The sequence below is a fragment of the Ixodes scapularis genome, unplaced genomic scaffold (genome assembly GCF_016920785.2).
Source record: "Ixodes scapularis isolate PalLabHiFi unplaced genomic scaffold, ASM1692078v2 PGA_scaffold1__304_contigs__length_218370807, whole genome shotgun sequence".
In the NCBI taxonomy this organism is placed as follows: domain Eukaryota; kingdom Metazoa; phylum Arthropoda; class Arachnida; order Ixodida; family Ixodidae; genus Ixodes; species Ixodes scapularis.
The window spans coordinates 90,552,902-90,575,943 of record NW_024609846.1 but is presented as its reverse complement, the minus strand read 5'-3'; the positions used below and the strand labels follow the sequence as shown (position 1 = coordinate 90,575,943).

At 46.4% G+C, this 23,042-nt stretch overlaps 1 protein-coding gene across 2 annotated transcripts in view; it reads left to right on the top strand.

The window, feature by feature from the left end:
• Positions 1-23,042, top strand: part of LOC8036804 (ubiquitin carboxyl-terminal hydrolase 48) — a 175,417-nt gene that overhangs the window by 38,567 nt on the left and 113,808 nt on the right. For both annotated transcript variants that reach the window (XM_040216159.3, XM_040216160.3), the window contains exons 10-12: positions 5,634-5,831; positions 11,314-11,421; positions 20,890-21,005. In XM_040216159.3, coding sequence (XP_040072093.1) covers positions 5,634-5,831; positions 11,314-11,421; positions 20,890-21,005 — 422 coding nt within the window. The remainder of the gene's footprint in view (positions 1-5,633; positions 5,832-11,313; positions 11,422-20,889; positions 21,006-23,042) is intronic.

Here is a 23,042-nt window from a genome sequence, read left to right as displayed (position 1 = left end):
TTCCACTCTGACTTGCCGACTTGCAGCCGGCCATTACCTCATGGTTGAGGCTACATCCACGCGCAGGGACGTAGCTAAATCGGGAGGAAATAAGGCTCCATCCACGCAAAAGTTCACGTGACTTATAATATAAGGATATAAATTGTTTTTATGTACGTAATAATGTACGTAATATAGGATATAAAAATAAAGAGGTTATATTTTGTTGTTGTTTTGAAGTTAATACGTCACGTGACCTTACAAATTCTTAGACAATTTATTAATCTTTTACTGTTTTCAAAGACTAATAGCAAATATCATGCGTCATAAAAATAGTATTATAGATATCTTTATAGCAGTGTGTCGAACCGAAAAAAATACGGGTTCGGTTACGGTTCAGGTTCAGGTAAATTTATTTTGTTCCGGTTCAGTTCCGGTTCGATTAATTCGATCCGCGAACCGGTTCGCGAACCGGTTTGGGGTGCTGAACCGGTTCGCGAACCGGTTCGGAAATTATAAATGACTAATTGCAACATCAAAATAAATTACAAATAAAACATCTGAAATCAGCACATACGAAACGGGATACATCGTAGTGTAAGGCTCAGGGATTTCTACCAGGAATGGTTTCTTTATGTGCACTCAAAGGTTACCTCACAGACGTTTACGCATTCGGACTTCATCTAATTGGGTCCGACGCAGTAGCTGTAAAATCCGCGACCTCCTTACAAACCCACTTACAAGTAGAACTCGCTAACTATCCCGCCACCTCGGCGTGTAAGCAAAAAAGTCAAAGTCAAATTGGACGTTTGAGTGATTTATACAGCTTAAGGTTGGTCTGCCAGTAGGGGCGACACTGGTTTACACTGTAGATGAGCAATTTAGCCAGTGCAGTACAACCGCTAGCCTGGGGTCTTTAACGTGCACCACGCAGTAGTGATACACGACCGCACGCTGGTACGATGCTCATCCAGATCGAAACGGGCAGGGGTGGTGCTCGAACCCAGGATCCCTGGGTTCGGCAGCGCGAGCTTTCGCTCCACGCGCGTCAAGCTGGGTGTGCGCTTCAGCCCACTCGGCCACCGATCCCCCGGCGTGTAAGCAATTGAAGGAAAAGTGGGGAGAAAATACAGCTTTCTTTATTTGAACTAGCCTTCGGTAACTCAAATTAGACCCTTAACGAAGTTTTCATTAAACAAGGTACGGAATATGAAAAACACATCACCGAACGCAACGCCAGAAGGACGTAATAGGATAAATATTAAAATAGAAGAGTTCGCTGTCTCACAAATATGTTAGCTTCTAAGTGCCTATACGAAACCGGATGCATTATTATCAAACTCCACAGCCTTTTCTTTTCTCATTCCGATAGAAGCAAGCTTCAAGAACTCGCGCGTTCTAGAAACGTGTTATGAAATGAGCACACAGCAGCATTTAGGATTTACGAGATTGTAGGAAAATGAAATCCCGTGACGCGATTTTTTTTTGCACAGCCTTCCAATTCTCTTTCTTCCGTGCAAGCCGCGACCAGCGCAATACTGGTTCCTATGTCAAGATTCATGGATGCAGCGTTTGTCAAGATTCATGGATGCAGTGTTTATATTCCTAAGACTGAGTGGAGAAGAAAAATATGTAAGCGAGGTGTGTTTCAGTTGACGGCACTTAAAAAACAAATGGCATTGATAGCACATTCATTGTCAACAGCGCGTGGCCGAACCGTTTTGACATGAGCCGGTAACCATTATTTTTTTTTCCGGTTCAGTTCCGGTTCGGGTTCATCGCGATAACAATATAACGGTTCGGGTTCAGTTCCGGAAAAAATACCGGTTCGGTTCCGGTTTTCGGTTCGGTTCGGCTCCAGTTCGACACCCTGCTTTATAGTTATGTTGTCCAGGAGTCACACACTTGTGCGCGGCATGCATGCGCCATCCATGCGTGTGGTCGTGCAGCTGTGTGTGTGGGCATACAGCCGTGTGTGTGGGCGTGCAGCCGTGCGGCCGTGCAGCCATATGGTGCGGCCTTGGTTGGCTTGGGGTGCGGCCTCCGAGGCCTTCGCCAATGTGTGCATCGCTGCAGAGGCGAGGCGGTGAGGCATCGTCGTGCGTGTGGTTGGCTTGGTTCAAGGCATCGAAGGGGTCAAGTGCGAGCCCACCGCTCCGTACGTTCTTGACTTGCACGCACGCTCGCAATCTCACAAAGATTGTGAGAGAAGGGAAAACATTCATTAGTCCCAGTAATAGCAAATATACTGAGAACACTCAATCGAGGAAACTGGGTAAAAGATTCCAGAAACATTTTATTCAATGACAAATAAAACAGTAGCCGATGGACAGAAGCCACTCGTCCACGAGATCACCGATGAACACGAAGCCCTTCTTGCGGCAGAATTCCTGGAGAACTGCCTCCGCCCACATAGGAAGTGATGTTGTGCGCCGGAAGTGACGTAGTGCGTGGATGGAGCCTTATCTCCTCCCGACTTTGCTACATCCCCACGCGTGGATGTAGACACTCCTTTACTTCATTCCCACCATAGTACAGCTTCGATGGTCTTCCTTCTTCACCAGAGTGGAAAGGCTGAAAGTTTTTATTAAAATTCTTTCCTTCGTTCCGAGTGGTGCATGACTTGCTTCTTGCTGTCTCGTCTGTCTCTCTCACCTCGAAACACATCGAAGTCGAGCGTTAGGCTTAGTGCCTGAGGCGTAGAGTTTGAAACGCAGCACAAGTGCAACTGGAGCACAAAAGCGAGCCGGCAATCTTTTTTGGCAAACCAAATTAACAGCTACTTAACCCCTTAACTGGGGATTTTTTTGACCAAAGATATCTGTAAAATAGGGAGAATCTTTTTTTAAGTGTTTAGCTCTCAAGGGTTCAACAGTAATCTCGAAACCTAAAACAAATTTATTTATATCAAGTTCGATGTCCACCTTGGCACTTCCTACAATCAGAAATGGATCTTTCACTGTGCTGGCATCTTGCCAGGTTGCAACAGACCCCGAAGTTTATGGTGTTTCCGTAAACAATTGTTTCGCCGTGTCATCTTCAATTTTTGTCTCGGATCCCGGGGAGCATATAATCAAACTCGAGATATCAACATCGCAGTCGCTGTCCTTGCAAGTATTTTGCAGCAGCTCAGCGATTTCTTCGTCGGTCAAGGGACCCGCTGGCGTTTGCTGGACTCCATTTTCCAAACAAACAGTCAAAGGTGTCATACAGGAGTCTTCAACCTTTTTTTGTGCTGCCATGTATGCATCATTTTTAAAACTAAAAATGTTTCCAATACACGAGGATAGATGACGCATCCTACCCACACGCTAAATTGAACGAGGGTTTAAAAACGCGCTTCCTAACAGCAAAGAAAGTGTAGCGCGTCTATAGACGCGCCCCCCCAATCTGCAATCAACATTGATGCGTGTCTAAAGACGCACTCCCCAGTTAAGGGGTTAATAAAAAAAATTTAAAAAAAAAAGTTAAAAAAAAATTAACACACTTTTTGTTCAGTCTTAACTCATCGATCCCCAGAGCTCCCTCCCGTGCATACCAGCCGTAGCCGTGGTAACGCAGAAACGTTTTACATACGTGTTTTGTTGTTTTGGGCCCATCCCCGAAATGGCCGACTGATAACTTCCGCCTCAGGATGAACCAGCCAATCAGAACTGCAGTCTGCAGGATTGACTTCCAGTAAGCAGACTGAATGGAATTTGGTACTCCGGGAACATTCAATGTCTCTGGTTGCACCTGTAGGGGGGGAGGCTCGTTTAAGGATACCGGCGGAGTATTTAAGCCTGCCGAGATGTTTTACCAAAAGCCAATCTACATGGGCCTAACTACCCAGAGAGCGATTGGCGGCGACCTTTATTTTGAGGTTCTACCGGGGGTGGGTGACACCTAAAGCGCGTGCGGTACGCCTCTTCACATTGGCATCCGGTTGGCAGCACCACCGACGACAGCATCCGCGTTACGTCGCATGGCGAAGCACTGCCCTCTCGGATCTCTGCTAATGTTTCTGCGGCGTCTCGGCTGCATCTGCGCCTTTATGTGGCCGTGTTTCTCTATCTCACTTTGAAGCGAAAGTTTGGCACCTTGACGTTTGAAAACCTGCCCGAGAACTACGTCGCTCTCTCTGTACGTGCTTTTATGTTGTTCGACCTTGGAGCCCAGGTTCAGTCGCGTCCCTCGCAGTTGTAAGCGGCAACGCACTGCCAGTCTTTGTTTTATCTGCGCTGTTTTATCGCACGCTTGAAGTAATGCATAGAATGCCGTAGTTAAATGGACGTGCTCCAGGTGAAAACATTCATTCTATTATTTTTTATACCTAACTGAAATGGTCACAGTTTATGGTGCTTGGTCTTCTCTTTATTAATCTGGTGTTGTATTCAATATTAGCTTGGTTTTTGTGCTCTGGATGCAATGCATGTGCAAAAAAGGCCCTGTTGGCACACACATGGGGCATGGCAACTTGTTTAATTTAAAAAGACCCTAGAAATATAAACTCATTTGCTCCTGTTAATCTACTAAGTGGAATGAACAAAAAAATTATGGTGTGCTAGACTTATTGTTTTTTTATTCAAAATTTCAAAAACTGATTTTTTAAAGGGATAACAAAAGTTCCTTAATTTTTTCATAAATATAACAAAAAATATAATCTAACCAAACCTAGATAGTTGCATTCTTTATATATTCTAAAGTATATGCATGACAAATTTGGTAGTGATGGGACAATATTTAAAACAAAAATTCTTGCATGTAAACTGTGAAGATGCCCCGAAATTACATAAAGAGAAAAACACATTTTAATGTCACCATAGATGTGTATCGATACTCCTTAGCGGCAGGAAACATAATATTTTGTTAATAATTTGCCGTGAGAAGTTGAAGCCAAAGAAGACTGAGATGGAGAGGAGACAGCTAGGCCTACTTGTAAACTAAAATGTGATGGCGGCTGATCCACAATTCCAGGAACTATGCGCAGAAAAATGGCTCGAATTTACGCCATTCTGAGTTGCCGGGAGGTCTTCAAATGCATATATAACTAATTTCACAATCATAACTGGCACTTCTTATTTTTATACATAAAATATGAATGCCAAAGGTAATAAAACACCAGAAAACCCAACATCAAACTTTTTTACAAGATATTTTTGTTCTTTGACCTGCATCTCCTCTTAACGAGTGACCTTTTAAATTTGTTTAGAATACATTAAACATTACATGACACGGTGTCAAGTTGTGGTGTCAGGTGATCTCACATGACATCACTCAATGTCATGCGACACAGAGTCGCATAACATCATGTCATGTGACGGTATAGTGCGACATCATGTGCTTTGACTATGCACTGATGAACAGGTCCATCGCCACATTTTTCTGATTCCCAGCCTATATCCCAATATTGCAGCATCTTTGATGAACTCTTGATCTGGTTGGTTTCACACTTAATCGGCTGTAAATAAATTCTGCTGTAATTGTCGCACCAGGATGTTCTTGCTGTTTGTAAGCCGGGTCAATTGAGATGACGCATGCGTGGCTTTCCAGTGTCGTAGTACTTCCACGGCACACTTTTTCGGTGCATACTAGGCTTTCAACGAGTTGGTGCGCGACCACCATTGTCGTCGTGGTTGCGGACGGAGAATAGACCTATCTTCTACGACTTGCAGCGGGCACGGTAGAGTACTCCCTGGCGGCAGTGCTGAACCACCAGGGCCCCAGTGCAAACTCTGGCCACTATGTGGCACACATCAAAGACCGCCTGTCAGGGGCCTGGTTCAGCTTCAACGACGAGGACGTCTGCAAGATGCCCGGCAGCCTACTCCAGCTGAGCTCGGAGGAAAACGTCGCCTCCGCCGCCAGTTCTGGTGAGAGTTTGACAAAGACTACCGCGTTTGGAACACCTCTTCGACCGGTGCGTTTGGCGTCCCATACCACCTAGAGTCACTGAATGTTCTCAGAGTACTCAAACTCCCAGGCTCAATGACGTCAAGATGGCGGCTCAATATTTTTTTTTTTTTTTACTACGGTTATACGAGTGTTTAGAAAGCATACTTTTGTGTAAAAACAAATGAAAAAAGTTATTGTAGGAACTTGTATTGGAGATTAGTACAGAATGCCAGGAGTGTGAAATTTTTATAAAATCTTAGTTTACAAGGTTTTGGGACAGAATTAATATTGTTTTTATACGACCACGTCTCACCAGCGATTTCAGGTAGCGCATCCTAACTTGGGTGGTAATTTGCGGCACATCCGCTTGGGAGACACGGGTTGGCATCCCTGAAACCCCTTCCTCCCTATACGTTTCGGCGCCAAAATGTCTGATCAAAGCTGAAATAGAGCAGTCACGGCGGACTCTATCGGATGCGATACTCTGGAAACGTTCAGCGACTCTAATCCCGCTTGCATATCGGAAGCGGTTCCACGGTGGCAACAAGCGACGTCGCCGGTGCCGGCGTGGCTTGTTGTGGGATGTCGCGCTCCTGGCAATTGGATGTAGGAGTTTTGGCAGAAAGTGAGAGTGAATGCTAGTGTCGCCACTTCCCGATTGTCAAGTGGACTGTCAAGCTGGAGAGCAACCCGTGGCGGAACGGGTATTTGCCGAATCCACCTCCGCTGCCGTGCCGCCACCAGGATTGTGGTAGGCTTGGCCGCGACACTTTTGTTACGTCGTGGGGCGGAAATCGAGGGACAACTTTGGGGACAGGGTAGACGCACCAGTTGGTGGTGCGATCCGGGCAACGTACCGAGACCGTGGAGTTTGCCGAATGCATGGGATCGGCGTCGACGGTTAGTTGGTTAACAGTGACGTGTCGAGAACGAAAGCGCAGAAAACACTTCTCGTACTACAGTGATTACATGATTGTAAGTCAAGTCCCCTTCTCTCACAGTTTTTCAGCTAAATTTAGCTGAAAAATTGACACCACGCGACCACAACAGATATTCAGTTCCATCCTGTTTAGGTCACTGCTGTTCAATTTCTGTTGAGGTCACGTGACATCAATTTTCCCGCTAAATCTAGTGGAGAAGCTGAATTTGTTCATAGGTGACATGACACTAAGTCATGTGACATCATTTTCCCCGCTAAATTTAATGGGGAAGCTGAATTGGTGTTGAGGTCACGCGAGGTCAGTTTTCCCTCTAAATTTAGCGCAGTTACGCCAACGGCGAAGTTGCAAAACCCGGAAATGCGAAATGTATAGTTGTATGAACAACTCATTGATTTGTACCTAGTGTGCGCACAAGACTTTAAAATAGCACTATTCTGGCCACATGCTGGCATTTTTCATTGGAACTAGAGACCAATCACACAATCGTTGCTATGTCGCTCAATTCACCATGGCATTATCCAAGTTAAGTGTTTAGAAAAAAATCTTTTTCACACCATAGTTTATGCTTTCCTGGCATTTTTTCTAGCAGAATTCTGAGAGAATACTTGCATCTTAACGGTACGCTAGGCAAAACAAGAGCTTGAAGCTTGCGGCTTCTCTTGGCAACAATTACGGTTCTCACTTGCCGGAGCATTGTAAAACTTGTGGGTGCTCCCCCATGCTGGACGGTGCGCAAGAGGAGGGACGGAACAAAGGAAGGTTAGAAAGAGAGTTACTTGAGGCGGCAAAAGTACATGCTTGCGACATCGGTGTATATGCAACCCAAAGAGTATAGCTTCAATAACACTATCTAGTTTGTAAATATTAACACGCCACATTTTTCTTTCATCATTCGGGTTGTGCAGCGGGGTGATATAGCTGTTTTGCTAACTTTTGAGCAGGCGGGGGGCGGGTTATATCTACTGATTTGGTGGCATGGCGGATTTTTCTTGAGATGGGCGATTACGCACGTGCACGGCGATAACGAAGTTGGAAGCATTCAATAAACTTTAGTTGCCAGTTAGCGCTTCTCCTGTGTGTTTCTTCGTCTTTTTGTCCCGTCTTTTTTGCGCTATTTTTACTGTGAATGCATAAAATTATATTAAGTAAACTCTTCACCCTCTGAGGAAAACTATTTTTTAGAAACGGTAATGATTATGGCCAGTTTTTTTGGTGAAACGTACAGTAAAACACCTACCGTAAAATACCGGGCAAGCGCCCACTCAAGCTTTGGAGATAATCGCAAAAAAAATAGGGGATGGGCGCTTGTCCGGTCATCAATTTTACATATAAATGTTCTGTGTGCATTGTCTCAGATCTCACAAATTTGGTAATGGGCGCTTAATGTGGACTGGGCGTATGCACGGTGTTCTACGGTATGTGAGGTGACCATGATCGTCGGAGTAAAAAATGAAAGCCGCTTACAACTCCCTGTAACGCCGAATTAGAGCGCAGCTCTTGAGGAGGAGGAGGGAAGGGCACGGGGGGGGGGGGGGTAAACTAACCAGGGGGGGGGGGGTCACGTGACGACATCAGTGACGTCACTGATGACGTCATCAGTGATGATGACGATGACGATGCGGATGCCGGTGACGTCGTCAGTGATGATGACGATGTGGATGCCGGTGACGTCATCAGTGATGATGACGATGACAGTGTGGATGCCGGTGACGTCATCAGTGATGATGACGATGACGATGTGGATGCCGGTGACATCAGTGATGATGACGATGACGATGGGGATGCCGGTGACGTCATCAGTGATGATGACGATGACGATGCGGATGCCGGTGACGTCATCAGTGATGATGACGATGACGATGTGGATGCCGGTGACGTCATCAGTGATGATGACGATGACGATGTGGATGCCGGTGACGTCATCAGTGATGATGACGATGACGATGGGGATGCCGGTGACGTCATCAGTGATGATGACGATGACGATGTGGATGCCGGTGACGTCATCAGTAATGATGACGATGACGATGCGGATGCCGGTGACGTCATCAGTGATGATGACGATGACGATGTGGATGCCGGCGACGTCATCAGTGATGATGACGATGACGATGTGGATGCTGGTGACGTCATCAGTGATGATGACGATGACGATGTGGATGCCGGTGACGTCATCAGTGACGATGACGTCATCGGGGGGTCACGCGACATCGGCGGGGGTCACGTGACCTCGGGGGGTCACGTGACCTCGAGGAGGGGGTCACGTGACCTCAGGGGAGTCACGTGACCTCGGGGGGAGTCACGTGACCCCCCACGAGGTCACGTGACCCCGGTAGGGGGGCTCGCGCGGTGCATTATGGGACATTTCCCATGATGCACCGCGCGGTTACGCCGACGGCGACGCCGACGGCGACGCCGCTCAAGCCGGAAACGGGCCCCTAAGAGCTGCGCTCTAAAAAAGTGAAAGCCGTTTAGAAATCCCTGTAACGCCGAATTGGAGCGCAGCTCTTGAGGAGGAGGAGTGAAGGGTACTAAGGGTAGACCCCTCCCCCTTCTCCTCCTCCTCCCCTCATTCTTTAGTATGCTCCGGGGGGGGGGGGTCACGTGACCTCGGGGGGGGGGGGGGTGTCACGTGACTTCGGGGAGGGGGTCACGTGACCTCGGGGAGGCGTGACCTGGGGGTCACCTCAAGGTCACATGACCCCCAAGGTCACGTGACCTCAGAGGGGTCACGTGACCTGGGGGGTCACCTTGGGGTCACGTGACCTTGGAAGGAGTCACGTGACCTTGGGGAGGAGACCACGTGACCTCGGGGGTCACGTGACCTCAGAGGGGTCACGTGACCTTCAAAGGGTCACGTGGGGTCATCTTGGGGTCACGTGACCTTGAGATGACCTTAGAAGGGGTCACGTGACCTCGAGGGGTCACGCGGGGTCACGTGACCCTGAGATGACCTTGGGAGGGGTCCGTGACCTTGGGGGTCACGTGACCTTGGGATGACCTTGGTTACGCCGACGGCGACGCCAACGCCGACGGCGACGCCGCTCAAGCCGGGAACGGGCCCCTAAGAGCTGCGCTCTAAAAAAGTGAAAGCCGTTTACAACTCCCTGTAACGCCGAATTGGAGCGCAGCTCTTGAGGAGGAGGAGTGAAGGGTACTGAGGGGAGGGTAGACCCCTCCTCCTTCTCCTCCTCCTGCCTCATTCTTTAATATGCTCCGGGGGGGGTCACGTGACCTCGGGGAGGCGTGACCTGGGGGTCACGTGACCTTGGGTGTCACATGGGGGTCACCTCAAGGTCACGTGACCCCCACGTGACCTCCGGGGGTCACGTGACCTTGGGGGTCACGTGACCTGGAGGGGTCACGTGACCTCGGGGGGGTCACGTGACCTGGAGGGTCACGTGGGGTCACCTTGGGGTCACGTGACCTTGAGATGACCTTGGGAGGGGTCACGTGACCTTGAGATGACCTTGGGAGGGGTCACGTGACCTCGGGGGTCACGTGACCTTGGGCAGGAGACCACGTGACCTGGGGGGTCACGTGACCTCAGAGGGGTCACGTGACCTCAGAGGGGTCACGTGACTTGTGGGTCACGTGACCTTGGGGGTCACGTGACCTTCAAAGGGTCACGTGGGGTTTTGGGGTCACGTGACCTTGAGATGACCTTGGGAGGGGTCACGTGATCCCAAGATGACACCACGTGACCCCCAATGTCACGTGACCTTGGGGGTCACGTGACCTTTGATGACCTTGGGAGGGGCCACGTGACCTGGAGGGGTCACGTGACCTTGGGGGTCAAGTGACCTTGAAATGACCTTGGTTACGCCGACGGCAACGCCAACGCCGACGGTGACGCCGCTCAAGCCGGGAACGGGCCCCTAAGAGCTGCGCTCTAAAACGGGACATAGAAAATGGTGGGGGGGGAGGTGGAGGTGGAGGTGGATGAGGATGAGGCAGAAAAAAAGAAGTCGGAAGACACCTAAGCACTTCTTATGAGTTGTGAATTCGAAAGAATAAATGTCCGACTATATGGATGCTAGAGGCAACGCCATGTTCGTCGGTGGCGAGACGAGCAGACGCACCGCTGACAATGTGGATGATGGAGGCGATGGCATGTTGGTCGGTGGCGAGACAAGCAGGGGCCTCCGAGCGTGCACCAACGTATTTGTTTTAACCGGCGCGGGGCCTGAAGTGGCCTGAAGTTGCGGCGGTTAGTTTTATTGGCGCTTGGCGGCACGGACACGCAGCGCAACCTGGCGGCGGTCGTTGAAAGAGACACACGCAGTGGCCAATGGGAGCCTCGTCGCTGCGCGCCAGCCAATGGGACCTTTGGGATCGGGGAAACTAGGTGCCGTTTTTGCGCTTCAAACTGATGACATCGGCTCGCTCCATGGGACAGTTAATGCTTTCGCATTAAAAATGTATGGTGAATCGCTAGGCAATTGCGTTGCATACATAAAACGTTCTAGCATCAGAAACGTTTGGAGCCAGCCCTATAACATGTTTCACGTTGAAACAGGCCCTGCCAAGCAACCAGGGCAGAAGCGGAAGCAAGCGGAGGAGACGCACGACTCGACGGGCGCCTACATGCTGGTCTACAAGAGGAAAGGCCAGGACTCCACCAACCGTGAGTGCTCTTTCAATCAACTCTCTGGAGTATGGTGTCCGAAACGTGTCTCCCGCTGGCTCACCGCATCCAAGAAAGTGGTTCCTTGATTTCCACCCGACGACGTAGCAAAAACGTCGCGTCGTCGTTGACCACGATCCCAGCGGCGGCATGGTGGCGGTGATGAACACAGCAGACACCGGTTCTGCTGCGGGTCACTCTCCGGCTCGACGGAGTACAGAAGTGTTGGCAGCCAGGAGTTGGGACTCTGCGGCAACGGCGACGCTCGCAATCTCTCTCGCTTTTTTGTGAAACTTCAACATCCAACTGCCGGGATCGCGATGTCCGACAGCGAGACGCTCCGGCTTCTGTTGCATCATTTGTTGCCGCTTCGCTACAATTGGACGCACAGGTGGAATGGGACTCCAAACGTGCCGGTTGGAGACACGTCGCGGGCATCGTGTCGGGGGTCACGCACTCGGCGAGGCTCAAAGAGGCTATAAAGCGCTTTTCGAGATCCTCGTTTTGTGGTCGTAACTTGGTCTACGAGCTCTGAGACGAGATAGCAAAGAGCAAGTCACGCGCAGCTGAGAACAAAGGAAAGAATTTTAATAAAAGCAAGCCATAGTCGACGCAGGCCAGAAACGTGGATTGAAGAGCTCGCACGAGAATGAGCGCCACTGTACGCACTTCACTTCAGCGGCACAGTGCAGCGCCATATTGGGGATCGCAACTGCTTGGCTGCGACTCGGTTCTGAAACGAAGCTTGGGAGTTTCGGTACTCTGGGAACATTCAGTGACTCTAGCCCTGCCCATTACTACAGTGTAGACCGCATATAACGTATGTCGCGGGAGTCGCAAAAATCCGCACTATAAGCGGTACCGCGTTATAACCAAAACATCAATTTTTCAGGCCAAAATACATGCCATGAGACTACTTACGTTTGTAGAAGAATTTACTTTATGTTAGGTGAAAAATAAAGCTTAGTTTGAGGAAAGTCTTTATTTCACCAGACTAGAACAGTTCTGTCTCAAGTGTGTCACACATTTTGAAAGAAATGAGCGACTTTTGCCTGGCGCAGCCTTTTAACAGCGTCACGGGTTGCGGACGGACGTTGCGAGCGTTCAGGATTGCTAACCCTAATCACTTTTCTCCGGCGATGAAAACGCGTGAAAATTCGCATCCTTTATACGGCACGCGCCAGTAATACCTTCAACTTGAGCACAGGCATGAAATGCTCCAAATAAGAAATCCGGGCGATGTTCGAAAACACAGAAAGCACCACTCTAGTCAAAGTAAACAAACACGACGACACGGGCGTTTCTGCCGTCTTGAGAGTGCCGCCACGACATCGCCGCACGAGTAGGTGGATCTTCCCTTCTAGTACGTGCTGGGTTATCATAACGACACACAACGAAAATTCACAGTCAAGGGTAGCGCTTTTACGCGGAACGATGAGCCTCCATCACGCAATCTACGTCGACGATCAAAACCAACGCCATGTTTGGGGATAGACGCAGCCGGCCCGCGACTGGAGAGGAGGAGAAGCGTTGTAATAGAGGTTAGGGGGAAAGGAGAGAGCCAATAGTGTGTACGCACTGCCGGCATGCAACGCGCGCGAACACTTCTCCTCGACCTGCGATTGGTCTGTCGTTGTGGTTGTTTCCAACCATCGCAGCGGAGAGACGCGCGCACGAGAACGACACGTGTATGCGTCCCTCCGTCGCTATGGCAACTGCAGCCTCTCTCTTCGCATCTCCCGGTTTCTTCGAGCAACCTCCTTGCCCCGCGAGTGCCGCTCGCGGCTCGCGCCGTTATCTAGCGCCGCAAAGGGAAGCGTGCTCGCTGCGCCGGTCAGTCGGCACGGCCGCCGGGCTCTTCCAGAAACCGCACTGTAACCGGTATTTCCCTTCGCGCGCCTGCATTTTAAGCGGTATGTAAATACATGGAGTTCTATGGGAGGCGAACCGGTGGTTTAAAAAAGCCGCGTTATACCCGGTCCTGCACTATAAGCGGTTACGTTGTAAGTGGTCTATACTGTACTGGTTTGGCTTGAGTGCTCGACCGAACATTTTGGATGCCTATGTGGAGAGCAAGTCGTCTGCTTCTTGCGCAGGAGTTGAGGTGACGTCAGAAGAACGCCGAGCTCTGATTAACTTTGATCGAAAGGATAGTGGGTAGACCTCAATACTAGATGCCTTGAGGTCTACTCACTATTTTTTTCAATCGGCCAATAAGAGCTTGGCATTCTGACATCATCACAGCCCCTGTGCAAGAAGCAGACAAACTTGCGCTCCGCATTGTCTCCAATTTGTCTGGAGTCTGGCACCGCCTGCTAGACATGCGAGCAGACGCGCGGCAGCCTCCGGCACCGTCTGCTATTCCACACCACTATCTATTGCTGTCTTCCATGCACAGACATGGACATAGAAGCTGCAAGTCAGCATGAACTGCTCTCGTTGATCACTCTGCTATAATGCCTGGAACGCATCTCCGACTGGTGTGTTTACCGCGTCTGAAAAAGTTGTCCCTCGATTTCCACCTGGTGACGTCATAGAAGCGTCATGCTCTCACCGGTCGTGATCCTGGCGGTGTCCCAGCAGCGGTACTGGATGTGGCAGGCGCCTGTTCTGCTGCAGGTATGTTCCCGGGAACATACCTGCAGCCTTTCACCAGCATTTCTACGACCAACTGCCAGGATCGCGGCATCCAACAGCAGGACGTTTTGATTTCTGTGACATCATTTTGTTGCCACTTCGGGACCACTTTTGATGCATAAATGGGATAGGACGCTAAACACACCAGCCGGAGATGCGCTTCAGGCACCATAACTCTGCAGAGGCTGGTAGCCATGTTTGTAATCATTTGGAACCGAAGCGGAAAGGCAATCTCGGGATATTTTTGAAAACAATAATGACTTTATCTAGATTATTTGTTTCTTAAGCATGAAAATGTGGTCAATTAAAATACTATTACGGCACAGAGAGACACTTTTATAACCAACATTTCACACATCATTCATCTCTCCAACCAATGAGAACCAAGAAAAGGTGCTCAGTTTTCTAAGCACTGGGTAGGGCTAGAGTAGGGCTAGCCCCACTAAATTGCGTCTAACAACAAAAAATATTGTTAAAAAACTTTTTTTTAGTAGGAAAATTTACAAAAAAAAAATAATGAAAACCTATAAAAAAACTTTTTTTTTTCATTTTAGTGTTTTTTAAAGGGGCACTGACACCCCAAGGGTCATATTTTTTTTTATTGTCTAAAACAATGCAACTTGTAGTCATAGACACAAAAAAAAAACGCATCGAAAAAAAAAATTTTTACGCGCGCGCGCCCCTTTTTAATTTTGTTGCTTTCCTCTGCCGCTCCTCGCCTCCTCGCTTCTTTTGATTCGTGACGTCAAAAGTCATGAAATTTAGAAGCTTTGTAGGAGACATTTCTATAATATTTAATAACGGCAATCGTAAAACATGTTTTTTAACGCAATTGCGAATCCACTACGGCCCTTCTTTTTGAAATACCAAAAATCGGAGTCCGTTGTGGTGCCGCGTCCTGGATTTGTATCCTCCCTCGGAAAACAGGCGACACTGCTCAAAACCGTTTTTTTTTTTCGGTCTATCGGCGCTTGCTCCTTTCCTCGTCGCTTTGGGTCGCGATGGTAACAGCACTGAGTCGTGAAAGAAAGTGGACTCTCAGGACTCCACAATGTTTGACGTCAATGCAATGGCGCGGATCGCGCGGGAACTTCGAATTCGGCATTTGGAAATTGTTTTTTTACTTCACAAATACTGAATTCCCAAGTTGCGAATTTTGAGGGTAATGTCCCGGAATCGTTTTCAATCATTTTGGATAATAAAAAAAAATATAATTTTGATGTGTCAGTGCCCCTTTAATACTGCAGGTCTCCTAAACAGGCTTTTCTGCATCTCCTGAACTCTTGAAACATGTGCCTTCAGCGTATATATGCATAATAGTTTGTCAACTTTTTCATGACCACACTGATCAACTGGCACCATCTCCTGAGCCCTTTTTCTTTAGTTTTTTTAGGGTCTCCGATCAAGAGTTCGTCTATACATTGAGCATAGAGAGGTTGGTGTTTGAAAACAGTTAGTAACTGTTGGCAAATAGCTCACCCGAATGGCTCCAGAATGAGACACCCTTTGCTGTCCCGTCGAAAATGTCTTGTAGTGACATAAATCCTCAGTATATGCTTTCGAAATTTTTTTGGAAGGGTGCATTATTAGTTTATGAAACCTAAAACGTAAAATTTGAAAACAACATTTTTTTAATTAAGAAAAAAAAAAATTACATTTATGCCAGTGTTTCTCTTGAATACATTTTGTTTCGGTACATTAATAAGACAGATGGGAAGCTTCGAAAAGACATGGCATTGTGCGCCGGCGGTTAACACGCTAGAGCAGCTATTTGGAGACTCGAAGCTCGAACCCTGGCACCGCCAGAAGTTTTGTCTTTCGGCGGCTCCTTAAAGGGTAACTGCAAAGAAAAAAAAGTTTTTTTTTAAATAGCCTAATTGGGACAAGCATGTCAAAAAACAATTTTTCCGCGAGAAAAAACATTTCTTACAGCAATATTTATTGCATGAGACTCATTTTAGTTTGCGGCTATTTCGTCCGCCTTAAATCGCGCGCCACGAAGTTGTGATTACGTGACGTCAATCCCAATAGGTTCTCATTGGCTAAGAGTTTGATTGACAGCTTAGATCTTGGTTGTTAAACCTTTGTTATATGTTGCAATTTCCTTTTGAGCGGCATATTTTTACGTTTAAAGAATAACCCATGTGATGAGAGTTATTATTCTTTACAAAAGGTTTACAAGACGGGCACTTCCGTTTGGATTCATACAAACAAAAGCTTCGCCATTCTTTCATGGCCGCCGAAGTCTCTGCTCCCGCCTGTCTCGCCTACCTCGACTAATCGTTTCGCCGAAGTGATCAGTGTTTCGTGCTGACCCAGGTGCTTGAGTAAGACTTCTTGAAGTGAAGTAGTGTCTGTTTAGCAGCTGTCGCAGGTGTTAGTGATAGGAAGCGACGCGGGGTTTTGGCTTTCATAGCGCAATTCTTTCGTTTTCCTCTTTGCTTGCTTAGCGTGCTTTTTTCTTTTTTTTTGTGTGTGTGTTTGTTTCGCTTGTTTGCGCGTGCAAATGCTGACTTTTCGGAGATGTCAGATGCGTGATCCCGACAGTGAGCCTTCCAGCAGCCATGTCGCCCCGAAAGGAATGCTATTTGGCTGGAGGCAATCTGGCGTTCGCGTAGCGACAAACGTGTCCAGTTACGTTCTCGTCATATCGCTCCGGAGGCCATCGAGATTCGCACCGGGTGCACCTAACGTCCACAACTAGACACACAAAATAAAAAAAAAACACCATGTTCACTACGTAAAAAGTGGTCTCAATTCATGCACCTGTAGACAGGTACGAAATCTTGCCCAAATTTATTCACACCGCACGACGAGCGCAACACGTCGCTGTGCAAACGCAGTCACACAACACGAAGCATAAAAACGGCAGATTTAGGAGAACAATTCGGCATCCATTGTTCAATTAAAACGACGCAATTTATTTGAAAACGCCCGCAGCTTTTTGCTCACGGTATGCGTCCGGAATTTTCCACATTTTGAAACAGAACGAAGGAAGATTTACTTTTAAAAACGCTTGCTGCGTCCTCCCGGGCCAGTTTTACTGTATCATATAACGGGACTGGACCCGTTATACGTCAACCCTGCATAACACACATAGCACCGCATTACACACACCACGAACGCTTCAGCTCTGTCGCATCGCCGTGTTGCACCAAACAGAACGAGATCGCCGAAACCAACGCAGCGCTGTGGTGAACCTTGGCTTGTGGTTGCGCACTCGTGCATTCTGTGACTCCCTTCGCTTTCAAAGCGCGCACGACGATTAAGAACGATACTTTCCGTCTTCCGGGAACATCACAGGGGCACTTCTCCGGTCACGTCTTCGCTACATGTGCTCGCAAACCACGTGAAACCAAAACAATACCGCGGCCTGGCGTAGTTGCCAGATCTTGCCGGAAGTCGAGACGCTGCGTTGTTCAACTCCGCAACGCAAGGAGAGTGAGGGGCAAGGCGTACTCCTCTTACGCAAGGGGTCGAAAGAGCGGGAGTTTCAAATGTGGAGAGGTTCTGACTCTACTAAATTACGTCCTGTGGTGTAAATATTGATAAAAAAAATCATTTTTTTCACGGAACATTTGTTTTGTGACATGCTTGTCCCAATTAGGCTGTTTAAAAAAAAACTTTTTTTTCTTTGCAGTTACCCTTTAACTTCTGTTACAGAGCCGCCGTCACGTTCGTAGTATAACTGTAATAAAAAAAGTTTGGCTCCTCGCAAGGCATCACTCATTTTCCTCTTTGTTTGATGAATAAAGATAATTATTATATGTAAATGTAAGATCTTTTTTTTTTATCAGATTGTACATGCTTTTGATGCATAAAGCATAAGTAAAAGTGTTAGTTTTTTCTGAAATTTTGTAAGAACTCCTTTGCACTGCAGATGGACAAACTATACACAAAATTTGCTTTTGTGCCTGGTTGAACAGGGTTGTGTTTCCCTCTAAATTTAGCTGGGAGATCTGAATTGGTTTAATATATTATGCACCAATTCGATTTCTCCATTGAATTTAGTGGAGGGGGGGTTACATGACTATAGAGTTTTTATAATGGATGTTAATGGTCTAACTGGCACTAGTGTCTACGCGACTTGTACGATGAAAATTAAAGCAGACAGTGGCAAGTCTACTTTTGCTGTGCTCCTATGGGAAAATATGCGTGCATTTTCTCTCTCTGTCAAAGAATAAAAGAGATCTCCTTTGTTATTTGGGTTTTAGCAAATAGTAGTATGTGCTTTCATTAGCATTATAAAAGTCTAACTGCTTTAGTTACAGTATTTTTCTTCATCAGTGAATGATGTTAAACTTTGCTTCTATTTCAAGCCAAAACCTATGTTCCACAGCAGGTGTGTAAAGACGAGTGACGAATCTAAGCAAAATACCAATTGAAAGAAAGGCAGAGTGTGGTCAAGCAGCACAAACATTCTGATGATACTAATATATTCCTAATATGCCGGCCCTGTTGCTACATGAAAATTACCCCGTCGTGAAACTTTTTGAGCGGACAAAGTACATCTAAAGCTTAAAGAATTAAGTATCTGGGCTATGAAAGCAACCTTTTTTTATTATTTTATATGTTGGCAGCTTTCATTGGGCACGTGTTTTTTTACTTTTCCTTATTTTCAAAACTTTCTAGCGTGCGGACATTGTTTTGAACGCTAGAACAAGTATCTTTGCACATATGCATGGGTGGAGAGAATAAAGTGAAAATTATTTATAGCAAATCGGACTATAATTACTTGGACTACATTTCATTTTTATCGTCGACATGCACAGGGAGTTGCTGATGCAGCGTTACTGCATATTTCTTGCTGTCTCTGTTGATTTTCCAAATGTTCCTTGTTCGTTTAGAACATAAATCCCCCCTCAAAAACGCTGACTCCGTGTTTGCGCTAATGGTGTTCTACAGTACACATAAATACATTTATAAAGCTTTTTTAGCACTGTGTTTAGTGTCATAAATTTGAGAAAAAAAAAACAAAAAAAAGCACAGTGTGGGACCTATTTCTTTTGTATGTGATTGAGAAATGTTCTAAGCCATTTATTAAGTTCAAATCATTCGTAATATTTGCTCCTATAATGCAGCGCACAGAAATGATGCACCCGCTTTTCCTTATAAGAATACATTACCGGAAGTCAGTTTTCAACTGGTTGCTGCTTGCTTCATTTTGCATAAGCACACTAGTGCCAGCTAAGCCTCTAGCATTAATAACTTTATGCATGTGACATCATCGGCGTGACTGACAATAATCATGTGGCATTATCAGCATGATGTGGTCATGTGACACTAGCGATGTTACTAGGTGACCCCCAGTGGTACCAACCACATGACCATTGTATGTGCTGCACATATTCTGATCCGTACGTATGGATCATAGTGGTACGATGCTCGTCGTATACGTTGCATGTGCAACGACCTCAGAAAAGCTCATAAGCACACTACCCATTTTGTGTATCCCGATTTAATCACTAGGGTTTGGATACATTAATAAAATTCACTATTTTTCTCGGCGACATAAAGATCACCGGTCCCCGCTGACACTTCATTGCCATCATTGTTGGTAGCTCCAGGTCTTATTACCTGCTCTAAATTAGTCGGGAAATTTGCGTAAAGTAGTTGAGCAAGGTGCAGAAAAGTCCTCAACACTTGTTAAAGTGTTGAACAGGCTGAAAAACTGTATGCTGCTTCATGATCCTTTACTTGGCCCTCTCACGGCGCGATAAAGGCACTTCGCTTCGAGATCGCCATTGTTTTACCCTTTCTTGAGCACCGTCGAGGGAAGGAGAAAGGGTTAAGCGCTTCGCTTAAAATTTCAACAAAGCATATGGTTTTCTCAGCACTGGTTGGCCCTGCCTAATTTTGGGTCAGGTTGAATGTTGTGATGGAGACATAAGTATGGGGAGTTTCTGAGAAGCGAGAACTGTGTTTTTCGGCCCAGGTAAATGAACTACCGTATTTAATCGAATAATAGTCACACTCTTTGTGTAGAAAACCTGAGGGTTTGCTTTTCCACGAAGCATGCGGATTGCCACTTACCGCGATCGACAGCATGATTGCAGCGGTTTACAGGACAGAGATAACGTCTTCGCACGAAGATACTATCTGTGATGACTGCATTTGTATGGAGACTTGTGTTCTCGGTCTTGTTATTCGCTATGTTATTTATGCGCAACGCAATGGTTGGCTGTATACCTGCCTTGCGGGAAATTGAACGCAAGGGCCTTGTTCATAAATAGTGCGGCTATTACTGGAGTAAATATGGTATGCATTGCAGAAAGCTCAAACATGTGAAAGTTTGAGAACATGACGTTAACTTTATCAAAAGATAATTGAGAAAAATCAGATTTCTCTGCAAACCGACATCCACCTAAGCCTAAAATCGTTAAAACAAGAAATGACACTGTTGGAGCATGTAGCTTCTATTTCAGTGAAAAACACTTTTCAGCAAGGAAGAGGATATTGGCTTTCTTTCTTGTGACAAGTTTTTTTTTTACTCAAATAAATACTACAGGTTCCCACAGTGTCATTTCTCGTTTTGGCAATATTAGGCTTAACTGAACGTCGGCTCATAGAGAAATTTTGTTTTTCTCAATTATCTTTTGATCCAGGTGACGTCATGTTCTCAAACTTTTACGTTCTATCCCAACCACTGTCGTCACATTCTGATGGAGCTTCAGCTTTCTGCAATGCATAGTTTATTTACTTGAGCCGGAAAACATGGTTCTCGTTTCTGGGGAGCTCCCTGTACTTGCTTTAGTCATTTTCAGGCGTCGGTTCCTTGCGTCACCAATCTCCAAACAAATTCTCCGAGTCTCGCTTTCGAATTTCGCGCAGTGTTCCCGGCCGACAAGGACGACTCGTTCTGGGAGCTGCCCGACCACCTGAAGGCTGCTGTTTCCAAGGACAACGAAGACTTTGAACAGTGGGTCGCCGAGCTAGATGCCATGAGGGTTAGTTCATGCTGAAATCTTTCTTTCATCGTGTTGATGTTCACATTGTTGTTGACATTTACTACGTACCCAAAAACACCATGAAGATTTTGACATTAGTGCACGATAAATCACTTACACATTAAAAAGAAAAAATTCAACATATAAAGACATATGACATATTGCCGCACGCGCAGCTGACCAAGTATGCAGCGCGCCCATGGCCTAACGGTTATCGCGCTTGCCTTCCACGCGGAAGGCCAGGGTTTAATTCCTGGCCGCGGCTACACATTTTTGTTGACTCTGTAATGTGATGTTCCGGTAACCTGAGAACTGTCTTGCTGATTTGAGTTTAGAATGTTCTGTGCACCGAACCTTCTACGTTGAATGTGCCAGAAGCCCTCGCGTGTACAAAAGGGGCTCGGCGTGTCAAGCCGGAGTCAGTCTCGCTCCAGCGTTGGATCCTGTTGTTACGCCGCCATCGACACCCGCGACGCTGTATTTTTATCTTCTGTTTCCTTTTTGTTTTGGGCACAAGTTCGCCCCATGAAACGTTTAGTTTTCTTCTGTTTTTGTCGCCTCATCACTTGTCATTCGCGACAATATAAATAACCCATCAGAGAGCCCAAGTCATAATAAATCATATTATAGGTACATTACACCATTCAAAGGTAACATAAGGCATAGAAAAGAAATTGTGCTGAACATGGCTATTACAAAAAATTGGGATTCGATGTAATGGCGATTCTTCAAATTGCTTGTCGGGATAAAACGTTTGCGGTGTCGCTTGAATTTAGCTGGGATACGGAACTTAAAGCTATTCCAAAAGATCAAGTATGTCATTATGACCTTGGATGAGTTTCTGTAAAAACTCTACCATAAAATACCGGGCAAGTGCCCACTCAAAATTTTGAGATACAGCGCAACTCACTTATAATGATACCACATATAACGATCAGCTCCTAGAGTGTGTTGCGAGCGTGCCGATAGGGAAACTCGATTAAAGCAAGTCAAGTGTGTTGCCTGAAGCATTCTTGAGTTCATTGTGTTTGGAAAGCCCATAAAAATTCATTAGCAGCAAAATCCAAGAAGCCTCGCTTTCTCTACGGTAATCACTGCAATCAAGTCTACCAAGAGTGCAGTCATGCCCCGAAGGTTGAAATCGCCATACATTTGCACTTTGTATATATACTAAAATGAATTTCATTTGTTAATGTGTTGAAGTGTGAAATTAAAGATTGGTAGTATTGCGATTTAGGTGTTTCAATAAGGTAATGGGAGCGGTCGTGAAATGAAATCTAGAGACAAACATACTCATCACAAGTCTCAAGGTCGCATCTATGGTGTGGCTTGAACTTGCTTGAGACGGCCATTAAAACCTCTCCAGCGAACCTTTGATCAGTTGCGATATAATCACTGTCACGACGAAACAGTCTCTTATAAAATTTTGCAAATCATGTATTTCGGGGCATAACCAAGTCTCTGTAAGACTGATAATGTCAAAAAAGGAAACTGCGAGGCTCGACAAAAATTTGCCTGCCTTTGTTTGCAACCCACATACATTTTGGTAGTACAGTGTAGACCGCATATAACGTATCTCGCGGGAGTCGCGAAAATGCGCACTATAAGCGGTACTGCGTTATAAGTTATAACCAAAGCATCAATTTTTCAGGCCACTGACTTACCTTTGTAAAACAATTTATTTTATGTTAGATGAAAAATCAAACCTTTGTTTGAGGAAAGTCTTTATTTCACCAGACTAGTACACTTCTCTTTTAAGTGTGTCAAATTTGAAAGGAACGAGCGACTTTTGCCTGGCGCAGCCTTTTAACGGCGTCGCTGGTTGCGGACGGGCGTTGCAAGCGTTCAGGATTGCTAACCCTAATCACTTTTCTCCGGTGATGAAGACACGTGAAAATTCGCATCCATTATACAGTACGCGCCAGTAATACCTTCAACTTTAGCACAGGCGTGAAATGCCCCAAATAAGAAATCCGGGCGATGTTCGAAAACACAAATGCTTAGAAAGCACCACTGTAGTCGAAGCAAACAAACACG